The 24,000-nt window shown below is 35.7% G+C and overlaps 1 protein-coding gene across 2 annotated transcripts in view; it reads left to right on the top strand.

Annotated features, from left to right (window-relative positions):
* GPATCH2 (G-patch domain containing 2) overlaps window positions 1–24,000 on the top strand; it is a 214,902-nt gene that overhangs the window by 21,283 nt on the left and 169,619 nt on the right. Inside the window, exon 6 of one of the 2 annotated variants that reach the window (XM_033195161.1) lies at window positions 106–2,129. The exons of the other annotated variant lie outside the window; for it this stretch is intronic. Within the exon in view, the coding sequence (XP_033051052.1) occupies window positions 106–138 (33 nt within the window). The 3' untranslated portion in view covers window positions 139–2,129. Of the gene's footprint in view, window positions 1–105; window positions 2,130–24,000 lie in introns of those variants that run through there. 2 annotated transcript variants of the gene reach the window in all.

The following is a 24,000-nucleotide window of genomic DNA, read 5'->3' as shown; positions in this document are numbered from 1 at the left end:
TTGTCATGTTTGGAAATGTTTCCATTTCTATGGAATAAAAAGCCACATCCTCATCCTTTATTCATATTCTAATGTTAAACTTAAAAATAATCCATTTTTTTGTAGGCTACAAACTGGACCAGTGAGATTCCCCTATAAACCAAATCTTCTAATGCTAATAAATTAGTTACGTTTTGAACATCTGGGGAATGACATTCGAGGGAACCTGGCTCCTGTCCTCTTCCCTGGAGGAATATCATTGAAGTGAGAGCCTCTTTGATGAAAAGATGGGGCTGTTTTTGCTGGAGGACTGGTATTCTAACTTTTAGTCAGAAGTGAACCTGACTGGGGAGGCTTTCTAGGGATTTAGATTGGCCCAGGGTGGATAGAAACTACTGTAAATTATATATTTTTCTCTTTTATGATTTTTTTTTACATTGAATCCATTTATGTATACTTGCTTTGCCAAAATGCTAACAAAGCTAGAAAATTTTAAACTTCCAGATCTGACAAGTATTCCTTAATGTTTATATTGTGACTGATTAAGAATTAATTTTTACATATCTGACTGTTGTAAATAAAAATTGTGATGCATTGACATTTATGGTTCATTTTTAGAGAAGTCTTATATAACCAGCATTATTTAAAATATTTGCATTTTACTCAGGGTATTTTAACAAGGGCTAAGATGAGTAGTAGGTGAGGTTGATAATCTTTGCTGGAGTTTGTATTTTGTTCAGCTTCCTTTCTACTTGGATAATTTGCTCTGTATTGCAAACTCATTGTATTTTATAGTATAGCTTTCATTGTACTGCAAAAATCATCCTCGTTCTAAATTAGCCACAGTGATAACTAGTCTGCAGTAGTAGAATCATTTACCTTTTAAATTATCTGCTTTGTCTGATACCTGAAACACATCAAAATTATTATTTTGGTTTAGAGCTTAATGAAACATGTGAAAGCTGGTATTTTTAACAAATACTGTGTGATTCTGAATCATATTGTCATGTTTAAAAGTGAGAGCTGCTTGTACATCTTTAGAATGGCAGACCATATGTGTCACTGTGAGTGTCAGAAATACTTGCATGAGCTCATTTTCACCAACCGGGGGGAAAATGTAATGTTTCTATTGATGGTATAATTTAGACACTATAATAAGTTTAGACCATTTGAGTTCTTCAAAATGGTTATATTAAAATGATATTTTTATTAAGCTTCAATAATGAAAAACAATGTGATTTAATATGTGTATTTTTATATTATTGTATGGATTGTTAATTCAGCATTTAATGGCTAACTTAAATATGATTGGAAAAGAAACTTCAAGTTGCCATTGCTTTTACCTAGAGTTTTTAAAATCTGAAAGATTTCAGCAAATGCATTAAGCAGGAATGTGTGACATCTCCTTTTAGATTGCTTGTCTAATTTGGAGAGATTAAAAATGGTAAAGTGCAACTTTGAGTCTCTTTACCTTTGCATATTTAAAGTGATATTTAAAGGTACAATAGTGTGGTTTTGGTAATTGTAAGTAAGCTTTTCTGTGCTGTGTCTCTGGAGTGAAAAATTCATGGTTTTTTTCTGAATTACATAAATGCTTTTGTTTTATTTTGTATAATGACTGTCTTTTAGATCTGAATAAGTCACTTTAAAACCTTGGCCTATGAACTTTGCCTTATCAATCATTAATCTAGATGAATGCTATCTAGTTCTTGGTTCAGTTTTACCTATTTTTATTTTTGGTTCACTGCTTGCTTGAGCATAGCTGGGATTTGTAGCCCATTTTCTAGGCTTATTGCAATCTCACTGTGGTATTTTATAGAAGCTATTACAACTGATAGGCTAGCTTCATGGTATTGATGATACATGGCTTAACCATACTAATAGCTGCCTTCCCTCTCTAAATTGTAAAAAGGTGATTAAGTTTCACTTGATGTAGATATACTATATATGTGTGTTTATCATGGAACTAGTGCATTAGGCCATAAACTGTTTTTCTGGTCTATGTTTTTTGTATTTACAATTTTACTGAAGACAATGGACTCCTTTGGGTTTTCTTTCTTTCAACCCTGAATTGTCCTTGTTTGGATTTTTAAGTACTGTAATTTTTTTTTTTTTTCCAATAAAATCTCTGACTTGGGCAAGAAAGGTAAGAGTTCCAATTTGTGCTGATATTTCTCTGATTTCGTTTGCTAAGTTTTCGTTGTTGTTCTTGTTGCTTATGCTGTTTATATTATGTGTAACTATAATATGTAGTTTTAAAAATCATAAGTTTGGCCAGGCACGGTGGCTCAAGCCTGTAATCCCAGCACTTTGGGAGGCCGAAACGGGCGGATCACGAGGTCAGGAGATCGAGACCATCCTGGCTAACCTGGTGAAACCCCGTCTCTACTAAAAAATACAAAAAGCTAGCCGGGCGAGGTGGCAGATGCCTGTAGTCCCAGCTACTCGGGAGGCTGAGGCAGGAGAATGGCGTGAACCCGGAAGGCAGAGCTTGCAGTGAGCCGAGATCACGCCACTGCCCTCCAGCCTGGGCCACAGAGCGAGACTCCGTCTCAAAAAAAAAAAAAATCATAAGCTCACAAAACAGTCATCTTTACACAGCACCCATGACATCTGATAATAAGAAGTGAAATTTAATGGCCTCAAACTTTCACACTGGAAAGCCAGGTTGTTTTTAAGACAGATTAATTTTCTGAGCAAAGTCAAACACATGGAACTGCAACCCATTAAACAGAAGGCCAATAGAAGGTTTCTTAAGCAGATGAATGATGACTGCATAAATATAATGAGGTAGTATCTTTGAAGTATAATGACAGAGGGAGAATCTTTTACTGAAATATCTATGTAAACTTTTTTGGGGGAAAGTTTTCAGTTGTATTATAGTTGATTCTGACTATTTGCCATAATTGTATTCTATACATTTGCTGAAAACATTGAATTAGGGAATACTGAATCATGGCTCCTAAGGGAAAGACAGAGTTAGGTTCCTGCGAGCCTCTGGTCACAACATTTTTACCAACTGATCAATAGATAACCTTGTTTTGTGTTTGTGTTTAAAGATATTTAATATATATTGTTGATATATTAACATTGAACTCATGGCCAATAGCACTATAACTTATGTCTGAACAAAGCTTATCAAGTCTTTTCTCTATAAGGCACATCCCAGCCTTCTTGCACTTAGGAGCACTAGATGGCATTTCTCAGCACTATACAAGGGGCTATTTAAAACAGAATAATCACCCACAAAAAGCACAGCAATGCAAAAAAAAAATCTGGTACTAATTTAGACTACAAAAAGGACATATGTTTACAGTATGATAGTTTAAACAAGTAGGAAGAAAGTCACCTCGCTGACTTCTGGTAGGGATGCACATGTATGTCAGGCAACTCAACATTTTTCACTGCTCTGTACATGTTACTGAATGACTACAATAGTCGAAATTGTGAGTATTGATTTTGGGTTTAACAAATAAATTTTAGCAAGCAGGCCGACTTAAAAATATGGAATCCACAATGGGAACGAGATTGATTCTATTTAGTTTTATAGAGAGCAAAGTGCTATTGTAGAAAATTTATAGATTTTGAAGTCAGAGCTTTGTGAATCCACACTCTGATTCTTCTTTTTAGTTTAGTTGTAGTTACATTTTGAACCTTCTTCCCTCCTTTTGTTAAATACCAACAATAATTACTTTTGCATAAGTGTCATCAGGTTTTTAAATGAGATTATGTATACATAATGGGCCCAGCACCATCTCTGGTGCATAATATATGTTAAATAAATGATAGTTACTATTATTAGATATATTAAACACAATACCTGGTATTTAGAGAACATTTGTATCATGAGTCGAAGTGCAGAATTGTGGACCTTAAACTTTTCTGGTTTTTTTTTTTTTTTTTTTTGAGATGATTCTTGCTCTGTTGCCCAGGCTGGAGTGCAGTGGCACAATCAAGGCTCACTGCAGCCGCGACCTCCCAGTCTCAAGCAATGCTCCCACCTCAACCTCCTGAGTAGCAGGGTCTACAGGTGTGCACCAACACATGTGGCTAATTGTTATATTTTTAGTAGAGATGGGGTTTCGCCATATTGTCCAGGCTGGTGTCAAACTCCTGGGCTCAATCCTCCCAAAGTGTTGGAATTACAAGCGTGAAGCACTGCAACTGGCTTGTTCATATTTTATATAAAATTTGCCTTTACATTTAATATTTAAAGCTTTTTATATGGCATTCTTTTATGTTTCTTTTATACCTCATTTATATTTGAACTGGCCTCTTTCTTTAATATGGTCTGTGAATCATAGTTTCAAATATTTAGGTTGACAGCCACTCCACTAAAGCTCAAAACTTAACTGCAAACTGAGAAACTGCTCTAAACTCTTCTCCTGACCACAGAGCACATAGGCCTTCTCCCTCCATCATTAAGCTACTAAATGAGTAGCTTAAATGATGGGAGAAGGCCTAATAGCTATTCCTGAACCTATACTGTTCAGGAGATTTGGGTCCTGATCTACTTGACCTACCTGATTTTTTAAATTAATTATGCTCATGTGCATGCAAACAGAGTCCTGAGATTTTTGTGTTGAGAAGAATTACTGTTGCCATCCTAGTAAAGTACCAGTTTGTTAAAACCCAGCTAACTAGCATCTCTTATTCTCCACTTTTAGGAGAATGAAGCAAATGGTAATTAATTTCAAGGGATATGCTGAGGCTATTATCCAGGAGATTCAGCCTGAATCTCTTACATTTCCATAGTTTGTGCATTAAGCTTAATTCAAAATAATATTTCTAAGAATAATGATGCCAGAATCAGTTTTGGGATATAGTACCTATAAAGTGAATCCAAGTAACCTTACGTAAGCATATCTTCCAGTTAGCCAAGATATATTCTATTCCTATGCATACTAAAAAATTAGTGTTTTTTGTAGGTCAGAGCTTTTTAAAATTATTTTTTGATTTGAATTAATGGTCTTTCAACAGGTGTTACATTGGTCTACTGAAAATCAGCATTCAAATTGTGTAGTCTTTTGAAAGATCAGGAAATAAATGACTCAGCTTAAAACACAGTTGTTGAAAGCCAACATAAATATTACATAGAAATTTTATATAAGAGTGATAGGAATTTGTTTAAAGTTTTATAATTGCCTCAGTCCACTTTTCTGTATGGTTGGAATAAGAATGCATTGGTGCTGGTATTGGTGGTTATTCTGCCAAAGAAAATGAATCTGATTTAATTGACTATTTATACATGTTTATCAAGTTCAAAAATCTGAAAAAAATGTGAGCATTAGCTCTTAATCCAGTTTATCATACTATACAAATAAACATACTGTTTACATTCACTGTACAAAAATCCTGAACACAATAATTTGTATCTGTTTAGAATCTTGAGCCAGTTCATTCTATAGGAGAAAAAGAATATTGTATTTTCTGCTGTGAAGTCATAGAAAACCAGGATTACATGAGTGGCATTTTGTTAATGACAATCATACTATAATGATTTACTCTGTATGTCTTGCTCAACTTTTGTTGTTTCTTAGGAAACTAGAGTAGGAATATTTAGTCTACTTTATAGCCTTTTACAACAGAAGGGCCATTTAAATTTTTTTTTTTTTTTCTTTGAGATGGAGTCTGGCTCTGTCGCCCAGGCAGGAGTGCAGTGGTGCAATCTCGGCTCACTACAAGCTCCACCTCCAGGGCTCATGTCATTCTCCTGCCTCAGCCTGCCGAGTAGCTGGGACTACAGGTGCCCGCCACCATGCCCGGCTAATTTTTTGTATTTTTAGTAGAGATGGGGTTTCACCATAGCCAGGATGGTCTCGATCTCCTGACCTCGTGATCCGCCCGCCTGGGCCTCCCAAAGTGCTGGGATTACAGGCATGAGCCACCACACCCGGCCCTTAAGTTTTTTTGTTTTTTTTGTTTTTTTTTTTTGAGACAAAGCCTTGCTCTGTTGCCAAGGCTGGAGTGCAGTGGCAGATCTCAGCTCACTGCAACATTTGTCTCCCAGGGTCAAGCGATTCTCCTGCCTCAGCCTCCCCAGTAGTTGGGACTATAGGCGCCTGCCACCACGCCAGCCAATTTTTGTATCTTTAGTAGAGTCAGGATTTCGCCATGTTGGCCAGGCTGGTCTCAACTCCTAACCTCAGGTGATCCACTGGCCTTGGCCTCACAAAGTGCTGGGATTACAGGCACAAGCCATCACACTAGGCCAGAAGGGCCATTTAAAATGCAGTTGATTTACATAAGGGAACTTGATAGTCGAAGAGAAAGGAAAACTTTTATGATAGAAAGCAAATCTAAAATGATTTTAAAAAATACACACAGCCTATGTCCTCAACTGTAATTTGACCATGACTGATTAACATTTTTTGAGTGGAATTCACTAGTGAAATGCTTTATTTTAACCCCTGTGAACTGATACATGTTTGTATCTGTAAGACATTTTGGGATACTTTGGAGAATACAAGAAGAAAGTGTGTTTAAACTTGTATTTTAAATATATATCATGTGTAATCTAATCTATTACTATATATTAATTTTGTGTTTATCTTATTTCAAAATCAGTTTAAGATCAAGATTTCACATTAGACACTGATACTTTTTTTTTTTTTGAGATGGAGTCTCACTCTCACCCAGGTTGGAGTGCAGTAGTGCGATCTCGGCCCACTGCAACCTCCACCTCCTGGGTTCAAGCCATTCTTCTGCCTCAGCCTCCCTAGTAGCTGAGACCACCTTCGTGTGCCACCATGCCCTGCTAATTTTTATATTTTCAGTAGAGATGGAGTTTCACCATGCTGGCCAGGCTGGTCTCAAACTCTTGACCTCAGGTGATCCTTCCACCTCAGCCTCCCAAAGTTCTAGGATTACAGTCATGAGCCACTATGCCCGGCCAGAAACTGACACTTTTTAAAATAACTTATTTTGAAATAACTTGATTCTGTATCTTAGAAAAGTACAACTTAATAGAATTATAATAAATATTTCTTTTACAAAAGACATTTTAATACAGTCTCTTTCATTTAAAATTCTCTGTTTTGGGCCAGGCACAGTGGCTCACACCTATAATCACAGCACTGGGAGGCCAAGGCAGACAGATCACCTAAGGTCAGGAGTTCAAGACCAGCCTGGCCAACATGGTAAAACCCCATCTCTACTAAAAATACAAAAATTAGCAGGGCATGGTGATGATATGTGCCTGTAATCCCAGCTACTAGGGAAGCAGAGGCAGGAGAATCACTTAAACTCGGGAGGTGGAGGTTGCAGTGAGCTGAGATCATGCCACTGCACTCTAGTCTGGGCAACAGAGCAAGATTCCATCACAAAAAAATAAAAATAAATAAATAAATTCTCTATTTTGATGTCATTTACAATGTAGATTCAATATCATAAAAATTTAATATCCACAGTTATTTGAAAATATGACTTGAACAACTTTTCATTCAGTTCTATTAAATGGTATCTGTTTGTGTTGATATTCTTATTGTATTATGCTTTATTAAAAGAGCAGATATTTACAAATTTAAATAGTGCCAATACAGTAGTATATTTGTTCATTTAATTAACAGTATTTTGATGTTTATTATATTCTCCATATTTAGTCTTAAAAATCCTTTAGGAAAAATTACATGAACAGGTGTTCAATCTTGGTATTTTAATGTTACCAAAATTGACAACATATATTTTTCCATATATTTAGAATATTGGTTCTTGCTTCTCTGATAACTTAGTCTTTGAATTGGCTTGACTTCAAAGACTTCATTGTCATTTGAGTTTGTGATGCTTCAGAAATCTGGAATCTTGCAAAGTGAATGTTAGTATTTTTAGTAATTACTACAGACACAATGTTGCTTACTTACTATGTGCCAGATACTTTTCTACAGGCTACTTACAGATATATATTTTCGTTAATCTTATTAACATATCTATAATATACATTTATGTTTACAACTTAAACAGTTTATTACGTGTTCTTCCTTTGACCAGCCAAAATTAATATGATTCGGAAGTTATATTTCTGTCATGTTGCTAATATTAATAAATATAAATAAATTCGCTTCACAAAGTAGTCTTCATTTCTTGGTTACAAAATGACTGGTTACAAAGTGTGAGTTATTTTTGAAATACTCACAAGCATTCTTTGTATCTTGAATGGCAAGCATAATCAAGATGTGTGCCATAATAAAAATGATAAATGAAATGTTTTACTGCTTCTATCAGATTAATCACTGGAACTCAATCCTCCATTTTCACCCTTTCTTCCCTTTGTATGTTTCTCAGATAGTCTATAATACCTTTTTGCTGATCTAATTCTAGCACCTTTTGGTCTGCTTGCTTCCTCTGTTTCAGCTTGTTCTCCCTGCCTGACTTCCATGGTCCCTCATCTCTCCAACCTGTTTTACAATGTGCCTCATAGCTGTCACATTGCTCTTTTAGTTCAGCTGTGATAATATCCTCTGTATTTCTTATATTCCTTTCCCCTCCTTTCTCATATAACTTAGCAAAACTCTGGGAAAGCCTCTTAAAGGAAGTTGATCTTTTTAGCTGAGACTTCGAGAATAAGTTAAAGCTTACCAACTGATTGGGTAGGGAAATTGGCAGACGGAAAGGCATGGTCAAGGATTAAGTTTGAAACAGCCTGGGGTATTCAGGAAACCGTGAATCCAGTATTACTGAGATATAAGATATGCTTGTGTGGAGTGGTATGTAGCAGGGAAGGTTTGGCTGAAAATGTGGGCAGGGGTTAGTTAGGTCCTTATGGACGTTGTGGTCCATGGGAATGCATGTGAACCCATGTAATCTCCAAGGGGTTAAAGATGATCAGATTTGTTTTTTAAAAGATTACATGGGCAGCAGTGTAGAGAGTACATTAGATAATTACTCGTTAAGACTATATCAGGAGGCTAAGATCCATGCCTTTTCTACAGTAGGTAGGATCCATAGACTAGACTGAACCGTTAAATTTTTACTGGACCTGATATTCTGATCAACTCTTGCATGACATCCATTCGTTTAACAAAGATTTTTGATACTAGGTAATACCAGTATCAGATACTGCTGGGCCTCAGGTATTAGTGATGAACAAGTTAGATATGATCTCTTGAAGCTTACATTTTAATGAATAAAAATAAACCTGGTGGAGGTTGCGAGGAGAATAAGGAAATAAAAATGGACATGGAGAAAATTAAGCAGGGTAAGTGTTAGAGAATTATAGGATATGATGTTGATTGGAGAGAATATGATTTGCAGGCTGGGATTTTCAGCCTTGGACAGTCTAGTGCCTTTCTTCTAATTGCCATTGTAACAATTGGGGAAAGGAGCAAGGGCGTACATTATTCATCCCTTTTCGTTCAAGAAGTTGGGATAGGTTTTAGCCATCTCTCGTGATTCCTGATCAGATTGCCCAAAGCTTTTAAATGTCATTATAGATAGGCCTGTGAACAGCAAAAAAAGGCACTTTTGTTTACTAGGTACATCTTTCCTGCTAATGCTTCTGAATTTTTTTTTCCTTTATGTTTATTTTTTTAATTGAGACAGTAATAATTATACATATTTATGGGATAATGTGATATTCTGAAACATATATGCAATATGTAATAAATCAGATTAATTACGATGTCCATCACTTCAAACATTTATCGTTTCTTTGTAACTTTTGAATGATTTTTTTTTTACAGAAAGTTTATAGATGCTAAATATTTATATAGCATTTTGGATGTTCCCTTTAGATTTCATCGTAATATATGTCCTGAAATTTAATATGTAAGAACTTCCCTACAGAGGTTACCAGTTTACTCTTCTGCTTTCATGGCTACTTAAATATTATGCAGTACAACTAGTCTTTTTATTACCTTTTTAAAAATGCATAAAATACCATGCTTTCTGCTTTTTATTTTTCTCAGTTTAGTATTTGCATACAAATTCTTAAGTCATTCCTTTATTAGTAAAGAAATGGCTTATTTTACTTTTTTGTTTTTGAGATGTATATGATCTATGGACTTTTTAATGAATCTCTTTAAAAACATTGAATTTGCAAATGTGAGGTTTTCTAAAAATACTTCTTAGACTATGATTATCATTTTAAAACTTCTCTTTTGTATCCTAAGAAACCTTTGAAATATGTTTTAAAATACTCTTTCTTTCAAAATTAAGGGCCGGGCGCGGTGGCTCAAGCCTGTAATCCCAGCACTTTGGGAGGCCGAGACGGGCGGATCACGAGGTCAGGAGATCGAGACCATCCTGGCTAACACGGTGAAACCCCGTCTCTACTAAAAAATACAAAAAATTAGCCGGGCGAGGTGGCAGGCGCCTGTAGTCCCAGCTACTCGGGAGGCTGAGGCAGGAGAATGGCGTAAACCCGGGAGGCGGAGCTTGCAGTGAGCTGAGATCCGGCCACTGCACTCCAGCCTGGGCGGCAGAGCGAGACTCCGTCTCAAAAAAAAAAAAAAAACAAAAAAAAAAAAAAAAACAAAATTAAGGCTGCTGATTGGTGACCATTTGACTTCACAGATGAAGACACAACACCTTTTTTTAGTTGTCTTTTAAAATGGTGATGACATTGCCATAGTCCCCATTATTATTATTTTTTAAAAATCAAAATCAGGGAAACAAATGCTGCAAACATTTTACTTTCTAGGAACCTTCTACTCTGTTTTTCTGCCTTTTATGTTGCTGATACAATTATTCTGATGGTCTATAAAATTCAGTTTTCTACTTTCCCTTCAGATATGTCAGATACAGAATATCAGAAAAGTTCAAAATCAATGATGAGTAGAACACTTCCAAATAATATTTAACAAGCACTTTCTATACAGAAGTCACCTGCAAGTCCTCCAACTGAAGGTCAATTTGAAGAACTGAAAATTCATAATGAAATCATCTAGATAGGAGTTTTCTTTACTATAGTTAGAGAATGCCAACCAGATATTTGTTGACTGTCATCCAGGAAAGGGGATTGTGATAAATCAGAGATGCCAGCAGGCACTTATGTATGTTTTAAGCCAATAAAACTTGTAAAATTTTTGTTGTTCAGTCCCAGTTATCTGAAACACTGACCAGTACTTAATGGGGGCAATTTGATGATTTTTTTTTCTTACCAAAGGAGTAATGACTTGTGCCATTAATCTTCCTCTTAGAACTTCATATTTCAATCTCATGTTTGGTCATAGACAGTTTACTATTGAAGTATTCCAGGTCCATACAATTCTGAATTTGCAGGAGTGTTTATCTTTAAGTGACATGTAACTATGTAGTAACATTTAATGGTATCTACTTGGTTTTTTTGAGGTGTTTTAGATTTGAATTGATTTTGAAGTATTCAGTCTAGAAATTGTTCTTTAAAAACTAAACGTTTATTACTTACATTTCATCTCATTTTATCTCATTTAAATGTATCCTTAATAAATTCTTTTAGTTTTTCATTTCACAAAAATACTCATAAAAATTCACAAAAGTATTTTATATCATTTGTCAGATGAAAAAATAAGTATATGTTACATTTGACTCAAAAACTTGATGTCTTGCCTAATTGTGTTTTCAACTATAAAGTTTTTGGTTCAGCTGTATGCACATGTCATGAAGACTTAGGATGTCTTCATTGTTCAAGGGGCCGGGGATACAAAATTTGTCCTCAGGTACCTTACAGTTTGGTTACTGAAAATTGAGAAAGGAGGAGCAAAAAAAGAGACCTAACATTTGTTAAGGGAAGCATTGATCCTAAGTGGGTTTTGGTCCTTAACATTTGGTTTTATGTGTTATCTTTGTCTGCCTCCACTCTTGCCACATCTAGACAAGTCTGAGCCTTATTTCTTCATCTGTCATAGCAGCCCCTTCTTTTCAATTTCATCTATCACTACCCTAATGTAGTATCTCATAGCCTTACATTTTTATAGCCTCCTCCCTGGTCTGTCTTTTGATTTTCCTGCCTCGAATCTATATCACACGTAACTCCAAGTAAACATTTCTAAAGTGTGGTTATGCCCATGTCACTCCTGTGCCAAGAAATAGTTTCCATTACCATCTTAATAAAATTCAGATGTATTCTTTTCTATTTTCCTTCTTCACCTATGGCCTATATAATACTTCACTCCTTTCCAGATGGTTTTATGTTCTCAGTGCCCCCACCCTTTCTCCAGCCTTCCCATATTCAACCATATCCATGTATATTACACCTCTGTTCACAACAGTGTACCCCTCACTTCCTGCTAGATTCATGTCCTTCAGGTATCAGTTCAATTCTATACCTTTTTTTCAAAACCTTCCCCAACTCTTCACACTTTTGAAGTCACTGTTATCCGAAATGGCATTATACCTTCTGTCTCTGCCACTCATTAATTCATTCACAGATAACCTAGTATATTATATTGTTAACCATCTGCTTGCTTTAACTATGTGTACCCAATGATGGGAATCCTGTTAGCACATACAATAGCTCCAGTGATGGGAGTTATTAGCACATTGTATGTGTTTAATATTTTTTTAGGCTGGACGCAGTGGCTCACGCCTGTAATCACACACTTTGGGAGGCCGAGGCAGGCGGATCACGAGGTCAGGAGTTTGAGACCAGCCTGGTCAACATGGTGAAACCCCATCTCTACTAAAAATACAAAAAATTAGCCAGGCATGGTGGCAGGCACCTGTAATCCCAGCTACTTGGGAGGCTGAGGAAGGAGGGTCGCTTGAACCTAGGAGGTGGAGGTTGCAGTGAACCAAGACTGAGTCACTGCACTCCAGTCTGGGCAACGGAGTGAGACTCTGTCTCAAAAAAAAATTTTTTTTTTTAAATGTTGATGGTTATTTACTGGGTATGACCTTACGGTTTTTTGTTTTGTTTTCTTTTGTTTTCATGACAGAATCTGGCTCTGTGGCCCCAGCTTGATTACAACAGTGCAATCTTGGCTCACTGCAATCTCTAGTTCCCAGGTTCACGTGATTCTTGTGCCTCAGCCTCCTGAGTAGCTGGGATTACAGGCATGCACCAGCACACTTAGCTAATTTTTTTGTATTTTTAGTAGAGTCAGGGTTTTGATATGTTGTCCAGGCTGGTCTTAAACTCTTTATTTCAAGTAATCCTCCCACCTCAGCCTACCAAAGTGCTGGGATTACTTTTGTGAGCCACTGCACCCACCGACCCTATGTTTTATAGGCAGTTTTCCACCACTAGTTATATTGCCAGTGTAACTTTAAGTAACAACAGCATTCTTTCTGACAAATATTAGTTTCCAAGGTTTTCATTGTTTTAATTTTGCCCTTTTATGTGCTTCATGAAATGATAGCATATGCAGTTACAGTTGACAGCACATTAAAAAGATGATTGAATGCCTGGTGTGCAGATGCAGGGCTTGCTAGACCTTTTGGTTGGGGGATCTGTAAGTGCTGCTATCCATAGGGATTTCCCTTTGGCAAGTTGGAGAGAGAATGACATGCCTTTGTTTTTTGTGGGGGGGCATACAATGGAGTCCACTAGCCAACATTCTTGTTGTAAAAAAGGACAGGTTTTATTCATTGTGCAGGTTTTCACTGAATTTTCCTGATTTTAGTAAAAGAGTATCATGAGCTTTGTAGGAATGTCCCCTTGCTAGTGTAACATTTTCATATAATCAGTTTTGAGCTTCTGGTGGGATATAGGGTAGAAGTTGTAATATATGACTGTATGGGCTGAGAAATGGGATCTGGGGATCAACTTTTTAGAAAATAGACTATCTATGAATTGCCTGTTTTAAGAGGTATCTAGAGCCTCCAATTTGTGAACTTTTCTGGAGTGTAGTGTTTCAGTCAGCTTGTTTTTTATTGCCACCCTCTCCGCACCCTGTTGCACATAGAAGAAGCTGAGAGATCAGCCTCACATCTGTTTGATTTTCATCTTCTGTGATTTTGCCTTTTTTGTTTTTTAAGAGACAAGAGTCTCACTCTGTTGCCCAGGCTAGAGTGCAGTAGTTCCCTCATGGCTAACTGCAGCCTTGAACTCCTGGGCTCAAGTGATCCTCCTGCCTCACCCTCCTGAGTAGCTAATACTATAGACACTGACCACCATGCCCAGCTAATCTTTAATTTTTTTTTTTTTTTTTTGGTAGGGACAGGGGTCTTGCTGTGTTGTCCAGGCTGTTCTCAAACTCCTGGCCTTAAGTGATCCTCTCGCCTCAGCCTCCCAAAGTGCTGGGATTACAGCCACCACACCTGGCCTGTTGACATACTTTGTCTGTTGGTATCTTCTTTTCTGTTTTCTTTGTCCTTGTGGAGTTGTACCTTTTTATTCTATTGATTTTAATGGGGCTTTGGGAGGAAGCTGAAATAAATGTATGATCAGTGTGTTAGATTTCCTGGGAAGTCCTAGCTAGTGTTCTTTTCTCTTAATTATCGTTATTTTAAAATAATAAATACACAGGTTTTAAAATTCAAATAGAAAGTATCCAGTAGAAAGTCTTTCCCTGTGCCCAGTCCCTTCCATACTCATCTGTACAAATAGAGCTTCTGTGACTTTAACCCTGCTTTATACACTTGAAAAAAATGATGGAGAGATCCTAAATCATACCTATATTTTCATTCGTTTGGCAGTATAATATTTCATTATAGAATATTATTAAATTATTTTTCATATCAGCTTTTGTGTTAAACTAATATAAAAGGGCAGAAATATTTGATTACTATTCATTATAATAGCTAACATTTATTGAGTTCTTATTAATTGCCAGGTTTTATTCTAATCTTTTTATGTATATCAAATCATTTAATGTTCACAAAATCCCTAATTAGGTCAATATTATCTCCTCTCCATCTTATAGACCAGGAAACTGAGGAACAAATGGCTTAAATGACTTGTTCAAGGTCACAGAATTTTAACACTACCTCGTGACCAATTTCCCAAGGACTTAACCATCAAGCTATACAGCATTCCTTGTAACGGTAAAATATATATTTCCAGTTAATTTTTTAAAACTTTGATAAACCTAACTGCCCACTAAAATAATATATCTCAGCCAGATATTTTGGTCAACTTAATGAATATACTGGGCAAATCATTATTCTGAGTTTGGTTTATGAAATTAAATTTTTTGAATTGTAAATGTGTTTTATTTTTCAATGTAATCATTTTTCATAATGTAAAGATACTCTTTATCCTTCTTTCTATCAATTCTTTCTTCTACCACTTCACCCCACTTAATATTTTCTCTCCTATTCTTGGTATCTTTTGATTTAAGTTATGTTAAAAGATTCTTACTGTGACATGTAGGTTTTTTCTTTCTCAAGTTTATTAAAATGTAAATTATTCTGTTACCTGTCAGTTTTCTTTTATATATATATACACACACATATATACACACACACACATATATATATACACACATATATATTTTAAAAGTTAGTGACAATAGTAAATATTTGAATAACACTTAATGTCTTATAAGGAGCACCTTTGTAGGATCCATTTTATGGGTTCACAAATAGATTTTCAAATAATTACCTACATTAAGAAGGATCGGCCGGGTGCAGTGGCTCATGCTTGTAAAAACCCTTTCTCTACTGAAAATACAAAAATTAGCCAAGCGTGGTGGTACACGCCTGTAATTCCAGCTACTCAGGAGGCTGAGGCAGGAGAATTTCTTGAACCCAGGAGGTGGAGGTTGCAGTGAGCTGAGATCGCGCCACTGCACTCCAGCCTGGGCAATAAAAGCGAGACTCCATCAGAAAAAAAAAAAAAAAAAAAAAAAAGGATCACAGTTAGATCTCTGAACTCCAGTTCTGTTGTAAATTAAAATTCTCAGAAAAATATGCTTTTTTCCATATTTTCAGCTAGAGCTATAGTGATGTTGCTTTTTTGAATGTTACTTTTGAAAACACTGAGATTTGAAATTTATATTACTTGTAAACTTTACAACGTTGCCTGTCTCAAAATTTGATTGAGTTCCCCTTTTGGGGAAAGATTCAAGGGTTTTTACTATTGAATTCTTAGTTTACTCTTTAAAATTATAAATGATATTGAAATAAATAATTTAATTCAAGCCACGTATTTGGCATTAGCCCCTTTCATGTATACTAATATCAGACCTGTTCCTTCTTCATTAATCCTTCTTCCTCATATAGCTTCTCAAAACTGTGCTTGCTCAACTTTTGGAATTGACTGTTTTTAGGAAATACCAGTTAATCTAACTCAGTCCTTGATTGAACGTAATCTCAGAGGTCACCCTCTTTCCTTAACATCTTACTGTAATCATATATTTGTTACTGAAATGCCCTTACTTTCCTTTGGCATGCTCCTTAAAGGTGCTAGCTGTCTAGCTGACTGGATGCATTTTCTTTCATCCTATTTCTCTCAATATATAACTCCCAGCTCCACAGTGGAGCACTGTGAAGGACAAGGAGGGCAAAGCAGGCACTTTATATATGGGAAAGGTACCTTTACACACATGTGCACACACACACACTTTCTTTTTAGATTATCTTATTTCTAATAGGTAATCCTTGATTTCATTTAGTCACTAGGAGGACATAAACTTATTTTTACAACAATTATAATCCTGAATTTTTTAAGTGAATTAAGGTATGAATATGTATGAAGAAATTAGATGTTCTAACCATGAATATATAGTATCACTGTGTCTTGAGTGAATTACAGACTTTACTCATTTCTGGGCCATTTGTTTTATATATAGATTAAATATAGATAATTACTCATTTGACAGGTTACTTTATTACTTTGATATATCTCAAAGTACCACATGCAGTTACAGTGTGATTATTATAATAATTTGGAACCATTAATAACCAAAATTAGCATTTCATATAAATTAAATTGTAAAAGTTAGAATATGATTTTGTTTAAAGTCAATTTTACTTCTCTTGGTTACTTTGATTTAATAATAAAAAATACTTTTTTAAACAGCAGTTGTTAATTATTTTTAAGTTCACATGTTAAATATAAAAATGTTTTGTAACTGTTCTAAATTATAGTTAGAAATATTAGCTCCTAAAGATGAATCAATTCGTTTTTGCCTTGTGCCTCACATGTATGAAAAAATTATGAGTTAAATGTGTTTCTTGGGAACAAATATGCATCACATATGATATATTAAGTTTAAAATTTAGTTTTACATTTATGAAGCACTTAGCCACGTACCTAGAGCATCTAGATGTTAAATAATTGTTCTGTATTATTCTAATACTTCTAACGGTATCTTGTTTAGATAGATGCTAAATGGTTAAACTACCTAGAAATTATTTGCATACTCCTTAAGATTCATTACCTGAAGAAACAAAATTAAAAGATTCTAATTAAGTATCCTGTTTTAATCTTTAATTTTAATTTTGTTTTGTTTTGCAATAAGGATTCGTGCTTCTGGTTGAAAGTGAATTTTACCTGCTTTTTTAGGTTAACGCAGTTCTTTGGAAAAGCAGACCTATTCTAGCTATGTAATGCATTTTATTTAATTTTATGGTTTTTATGATACTATATATTACAGATTGCCGAAAATATAGAAAAATTTTAGAGAACATTTTTGGATTTGATGGATTACCACTCTTGAAAGGGAAACAAAACACTAAATATTTCTAATCCCGCATTATTTACCGCATGGGTGGTTAAATGCTACTTTAAGCCTCATAAAATTAAAAGGGAGAAATCTGCCAACTGTAGCAGGAATTGGATTTAGGAAGAGTGGTACAGAGCCAAAATATTGCTACAGAATTAAATGTCAAAAATCTTCTTTAATAGTAGATATATAGTTCACAGTGCTTGGTTATGATTAATACATTTAATCTAAATCACTGAAAGTTGCACTCTCCTTTTCCATAAAATACAATAGGACACAAATCAGTTTTACTGTAGATGGATAACAATTGGAAAATAATGCATCTTCCCGCCCAATAAATTGTCAGTTATACCTTTTAACTAAAATCAATTCATCTTTCCAAAATTTATTGCAATTTCTAATAATAAATCTCCTCAAATGTTTATTCATTTCATTTTTGATACATTTGTGCCACTTCTGCTATGGTCTAATGTTTTCTCTTTTGATTCATTGTAAATTAGAAAATCTATTTTGAGTCAATTTTCTAGTTAAGAAGTTAAAATCTATAACCTAGCACCTTTTTCACCCTCCTTTGTACATTTTAATACCCTTGAACTTGAACTTAAATGCAGTCCTGTAAATTCTTTTCAGAAGGAGATTAAAAGACTTTTCAATGAAACTTCTTGAGTAACAGCCAGAGTCATAAAACAAGCACTTAAGAGGTTGTTAGATAATTGTTGCCATAGATCCATTTTTGAATCAGAAGTCGAGGGTGGGCTGGAATACATGGGGTTGTACCATGATTTCATGTAAGTGGTACAAAGAAGAGAAATAACCATTTGAATTAGGTTTCAGATACTGATCAGAATGGGCATCTGCTTTTATTTTCTGTTGATAGCAGTAACCCAAAAGTGGCATTAAAGGGAAGCTATATTCTATCTCTATGTCTTGCAGAAATATCTTCTTATTAATCCCCAGGTATACATTTTTAATCTCTAAATACACATGTTCAGGTTTTTTTTTTTTTTTGATAATGTATCCTAAGTGATTGAAATCAGTTTGGTTTTCCACAGACACTACATGTACAAAATGTAGTGCTCAGTTTTAAAAATTCGATAAATGATTCAGGAACACTTCCCATTCTTTATACTCTTTAATGTTACTTAAATTAGATTTTTTTCAATATCATGTGGTGAACAGTGACTCCTGTTATTTTAATTTTGTACTTTCACTAATTCCATAGTGAAGTCATACTGGTTTCCCTTTTTGTATACCTTCACCTCCTCTGTGCTATTATATAAACTTTAAAAATGAAAGTGAGAAGCCATCTACTTTCCCACCAATTTAATAAAAATGTGTTTGAAATCAACGTGTTTTGAGGCTTGGTGTTAAGCCTATATTTTTGAGTTATACCAATTAAAATTCTAAAGTAGAAAGTGACATTAATTCGACTCAAACTGGTAACTTATTGGCAAATTTATGTAGTTGCTATAATACAAGATGCCATATGATTAAGTTAGCAGTCAAAAAATGTAGCTTGTGTTTCCAGAATAGACTGAGTAGAATTAATTATTTGGGCTACCTACATGGCGAAGCAAAGGTACATTTTCTAAGGCAAAGATCAAAAATTAATTCCAAGTCTTTCTTGTTTATCAAAAAGTAGTTCCTTTTTTAAATTGTGAACTTGTTCATTTTTTTGATATATGAAGTCTTTATTATAAAATCTGTTACTCACTTGAACTTGCCAGATTAATTTCTACATTAACAAATTATAGGTTTTAATAGATTTAGCTAGCTGTAAAAACTTTAAAAATAGTCTGACTTATGTGTACTTCCTGATTGTTTTTCCCATCACATTAAATATAAAAGTAAATCAGATCATGTTTCTTTAAATAAAAAATGATAAACTAAAATGCTTATGCCTTTCTTTTAAAATACTGATAATAGTTTTTGGTGATTTCTTCTAGTTATTTTATAGAATTGGTTAATACAGAGTTCGTGTATTACTAAGGTTTAGGGTTTTCTCTATTACTGTCAATAATGTAGACTTTAACAATAACTGCAATGTCACAGTTGTCAACTTTGCATGGTTAAACTCAGTTTTTTGAAGGACAACAGTTTTATCATATTCACCTTTCAAAAGAGGAAGTTATGATTTAGAGAGAATAAGTAACTCACATAATAAGATATTAGCCAGGGTTTAGTTATTTCTGGTCCCATTGTCTATCTCTTCCATCTGTCTCGCTAATCTTTCTAGTTCAGTGTGAATTCATCCTAGAGACAGACGTTTTGTCAATGCTTTTAACTATGCTTTTAGGAATTACCAGGGAAATTTTACTATTTTCAAGCAAAACAAATGTTTTTTAAATAGGTCCGTTAGTCTTACACACACACACATACACACAATTTAAATTAGAAGTCAGAAGTTCATATATGTTCATCATATATATGCATGTGTGTGTGTGTGTATATATGTTCAACATATATATATATGTCTCATTTCAATCTCTTGGCTGTTGACATAGCCTAACTATTCTCCCTGTTTAGTTGTTAACTTTTCTACTTTCTTTTGTACCACTATCAAGTCTCCTCAAATTCTAATATGATCTTTGTGACCCTTTTGACTTCTAATTTAAATTGTTTACTGCCTTTCCTTGGTTTACCAAATAAAATATAAATTACTTTTCTTGCAATTCTAGGCCTTTGCCACTAGTGCTTCTACTTATCTTTTCATTTTCATATCTGAAGTCTCTCTAGGTGATTCAGAATTACCTCTCCCAGATCCATGATTTACTGGCTATGTGACCTTGGAGAAATCACCCCTTTGAGCTTCATGTTTCTCATCCCTATAATAGGAATAATAAAAGATAAGATGAAATAGTGTAGGTGATAGGACTTTGTAACTGTAAAGGAACTATTATCACTCATTTACCTCAGGAGTCCGAAGCTCAAATGCCCTCTAGGGGCCAGGCAGATAATACACATGTGTGAAGTAGCTTGGTGTTAGGGGATGTATCAGCACACTAGAAAGTGCATTCCCTGGTCGAATATATTTAAATTCAAAACTTCTTTAGATGCTATAATGGCCGTAAAAGGGAGAAAAGCCATTGATTGGTCAAATACTGCTGCCCCCTTGTGTATATCATCTTCCCTATCTTAGCCTAAGCTGAAAAGATATATCATTTCATTCTGACAAAGCATTGCATGTTGCAGGTACTTAATGCAACCTTAAGGTGGTAGAGGTAGGTGGGTAAGTGGATGACATAAATGAGTAAGTGAAGTTTAATGTATAATGTGGGAAATGACATGGTTGCATTTTGGGCGGGCGCGGTGGCTCAAGCCTGTAATCCCAGCACTTTGGGAGGCCGAGATGGGTGGATCACGAGGTCAGGAGATCGAGACCATCCTGGCTAACACGGTGAAACCCCGTCTCTACTAAAAAAAAAAAAAAAAAAAAAAATACAAAAAACTAGCCGGGCGAGGTGACAGGCGCCTGTAGTCCCAGCTACTCGGGAGGCTGAGGCAGGAGAATGGCGTAAACCCGGGAGGCGGAGCTTGCAGTGAGCTGAGATCTGGCAACTGTACTCCAGCCTGGGCGACAGAGCGAGACTCCGTCTCAAAAAAAAAAAAAAAAAGAGATGGTTGCATTTTAAGCTATTTTCCTGATCAGCAAGCAGGAGGTTTAAAAAAGACATTGTACAGGGCCGGGCGCACTGGCTCACACCTCTAATTCCAGTGCTTTGGGAGGCCAAAGCAGGCGGATCACTTGAGGTCAAGAGTTCGAGACCAGGCTGGCCAACATAGTGAAACCCCCGTCTCTACTAAAAAAAATACAAAAATTAGCCAGGTGTGGTAGTGCATGCCTGTGATCCCAGCTACTAGGGAGGATGAGTCAGGAGAATTGCTTGAACCCAGGGGTTGGAGGTTTCAGTGAGCCGAGATCGTGCCACTGCACTCCAGCCTGGGTAGCAGAGTGAGACTCTATCTCAAAAATAAATAAATAAAAATAACAATAAAATAGTAATAATAAAAGACATTGTACAGACCATAGTTTCTCTTTGGTCTTCTAGTGAAAGCTTTCTGGGTTTTCCCTAGAAAATATACTATGCACACTTTTGCCTTAACTCCTTTTCAAATAGAGTTGGTTATAGAAGCACTATTATAGTTAATTGAGAATTCAGGCATTTTACTGTAAAGATGTTATTTTTCACTGTCTCTTTGCATTAGTGGACTCCAGCAAACTGAATAGAGCAATAAGTTTGAGTCTAGTGCCTATTTCATTCCATTGCTTTTCCTTCTGATCCTTGACAACTGGCTGAAGAAAACCCTAGTGCTTGAGATTTAATGGTTCTTTTCTGTGGGATCTGGAAAATGTGTGCTCTTCATTTTCTCATCTTTAGAGATTTAAATATATCTCATCCAATGTGTTAGGAGCCATTTTTAAAACCTAGATTTAGGTACAGTTCTTGGATCTTTAGAAGAATGTAATATAGATTTGGTTAAACAGTAACATACATGCCAAAGACCCAAAAGACTGCAGTGTGTCTATATACTCTGTATTTTTATCATATTTACAAGTGAAATGACCATCTCTGCAGTCTGGGAATTACTTTTCTAGGAGACAGAACTTGAGAGCAGTCTTGGAAAAGTAGTAGTCATTATCCAGGTGAAGAATAGCAGGGTAGCCACTCTGGGCAGAGGGGAGGGCATGAGCAGGGACTTAGGTCATGAAGCAACATGGTGTGCTTCTAGAGGGGAACGTAACGAAGAAGGGATGGCAAGAAGCAGAAAAGGGAGGAAGAGGCAGGCCATGGTCTGCTTGGAGATTGAACAGTTCCATTATAGCAGTCAGGTCCTCTGGGAGATTTTAAGTGACTTGACATGACATATGGGCCCACATTCTTTCACATGTAAGAGAAATCACCTCTAATACTACTAAACAGGAGTGAATTGTTTCTCAGATTTTGAAATGATTGGCCCTACCTGGAAGGCTCACTTTTCACCTCTTTCTGCTGTCATGCCCTGTTCATGATTGCTCAGTTTACTTCCTTCAATGAAAGTGCCCTAAAAAATGTCCTTTTAAAGTTGTTTGCAGCCTAGTTCATGTAAGCAGATGACTGCGTAACTGTTATTAGTTACATGCTTGATAAATTGTGTTTAAAATGTTTTATATGTCCATAGTGGAATAGTGGGATATTTCTTTAACTTGTCCTCTCCATGAAATTGTTATCTCCCTTGGGGAAAGGGGGTAGATTTTCTTACTGATGTCAGCTGACAATAGTTTATAACAGTTACCTTTTAGAATCTATTATTTTAGGAGGCTATATTCCATTTCAGTTGTTAAATACATTGGTTTGCATGAATGATGATACTGAGTAAGGAATAAAGAACCATAAAGAAAGTATTACTGAGTTAAAGATTTGTGCACTATTTATTTTTTACTCTATTTCATTTCGAAGGACATTTAATTATGTGACTGGAATTTTTCTGAGAATGTCATATACTGGATAATGTCTTATGGTTCAATTAAGTTTTAATAGGTAAAGTGCCTTATTTAAATAATAAAAAAAACTTCGACCTTTCTAATGATGAGGTCGTCCTGATAGTTGTAATAATAATACTTAAAAACACAGCTGTGGGCCAGGCGTGGTGTCTCAAACCTGTAATCCCAGCACTTTGGGAGGCCGAGACGGGCGGATCACGAGGTCAGGAGATCGAGACCATCCTGGCGAACACGGTGAAACCCCGTCTCTACTAAAAAAAAAAAAATACAAAAAACTCGCCGGGCGAGGTGGCAGGCGCCTGTAGTCCCAGCTACTCCGGAGGCTGAGGCAGGAGAATGGCGTAAACCCGGGAGGCGGAGCTTGCAGTGACCTGAGATGCGGCCACCGCACTCCAGTCCGGGCGACAGAGCGAGACTCCGTCTCAAAAAAAAAAAAAAAAAAAAAACACAGCTGTGTACTTGAAAAAATTGTTCCCATTGAAATAGCTTCCCTGTAGGTAGATCCTTACTGGTTATTGTATTCTTAGGTATCATCATTGGACACAGTGCTAGCCAGGTATCAGAATTAGGTAATTGCTACCAGTTGTTCTTAGCAGTTGAGTGTTTCCTATGCTTCTGAGAAAAGCTTTTAAGTTCTTTAAGTTCTCTGCAAGAATTGTAACTCATTTCTTCATTGATCTGTCTTTTCTGTCCCCTGGAAGAATATGCAGGATGGATTATCCAAGAGAGGGAGGGAATTGAAGATAGAGTCTTCACCAACAAGTTTGCACCTCTGATTTCTATATACTAATAATATCATTATCTCCTAGTCACCTGTCTAGAAAGCTTAAAGTCTTATTCTTGCTGTAAAGGAAACAGTGTTGGGCTATGGATCCAAAGATAAGTTCAATACATTCTTTATTTTTGAGGTATCAACTGAAATACTCAATTCTTAGCTTTATCATTTACTAGTTTTATGCTTTTGGAAAAATTAAGTTTTGAGTCTTTCATAATACCTATCTAATAGGCTGGCTG

This window comes from Trachypithecus francoisi, unplaced genomic scaffold (assembly GCF_009764315.1).
Source record: "Trachypithecus francoisi isolate TF-2019V2 unplaced genomic scaffold, Tfra_2.0 Lachesis_group5, whole genome shotgun sequence".
Taxonomy (NCBI): Eukaryota; Metazoa; Chordata; class Mammalia; order Primates; family Cercopithecidae; genus Trachypithecus; species Trachypithecus francoisi.
This window is presented reverse-complemented; position numbering and strand designations above follow the sequence as displayed.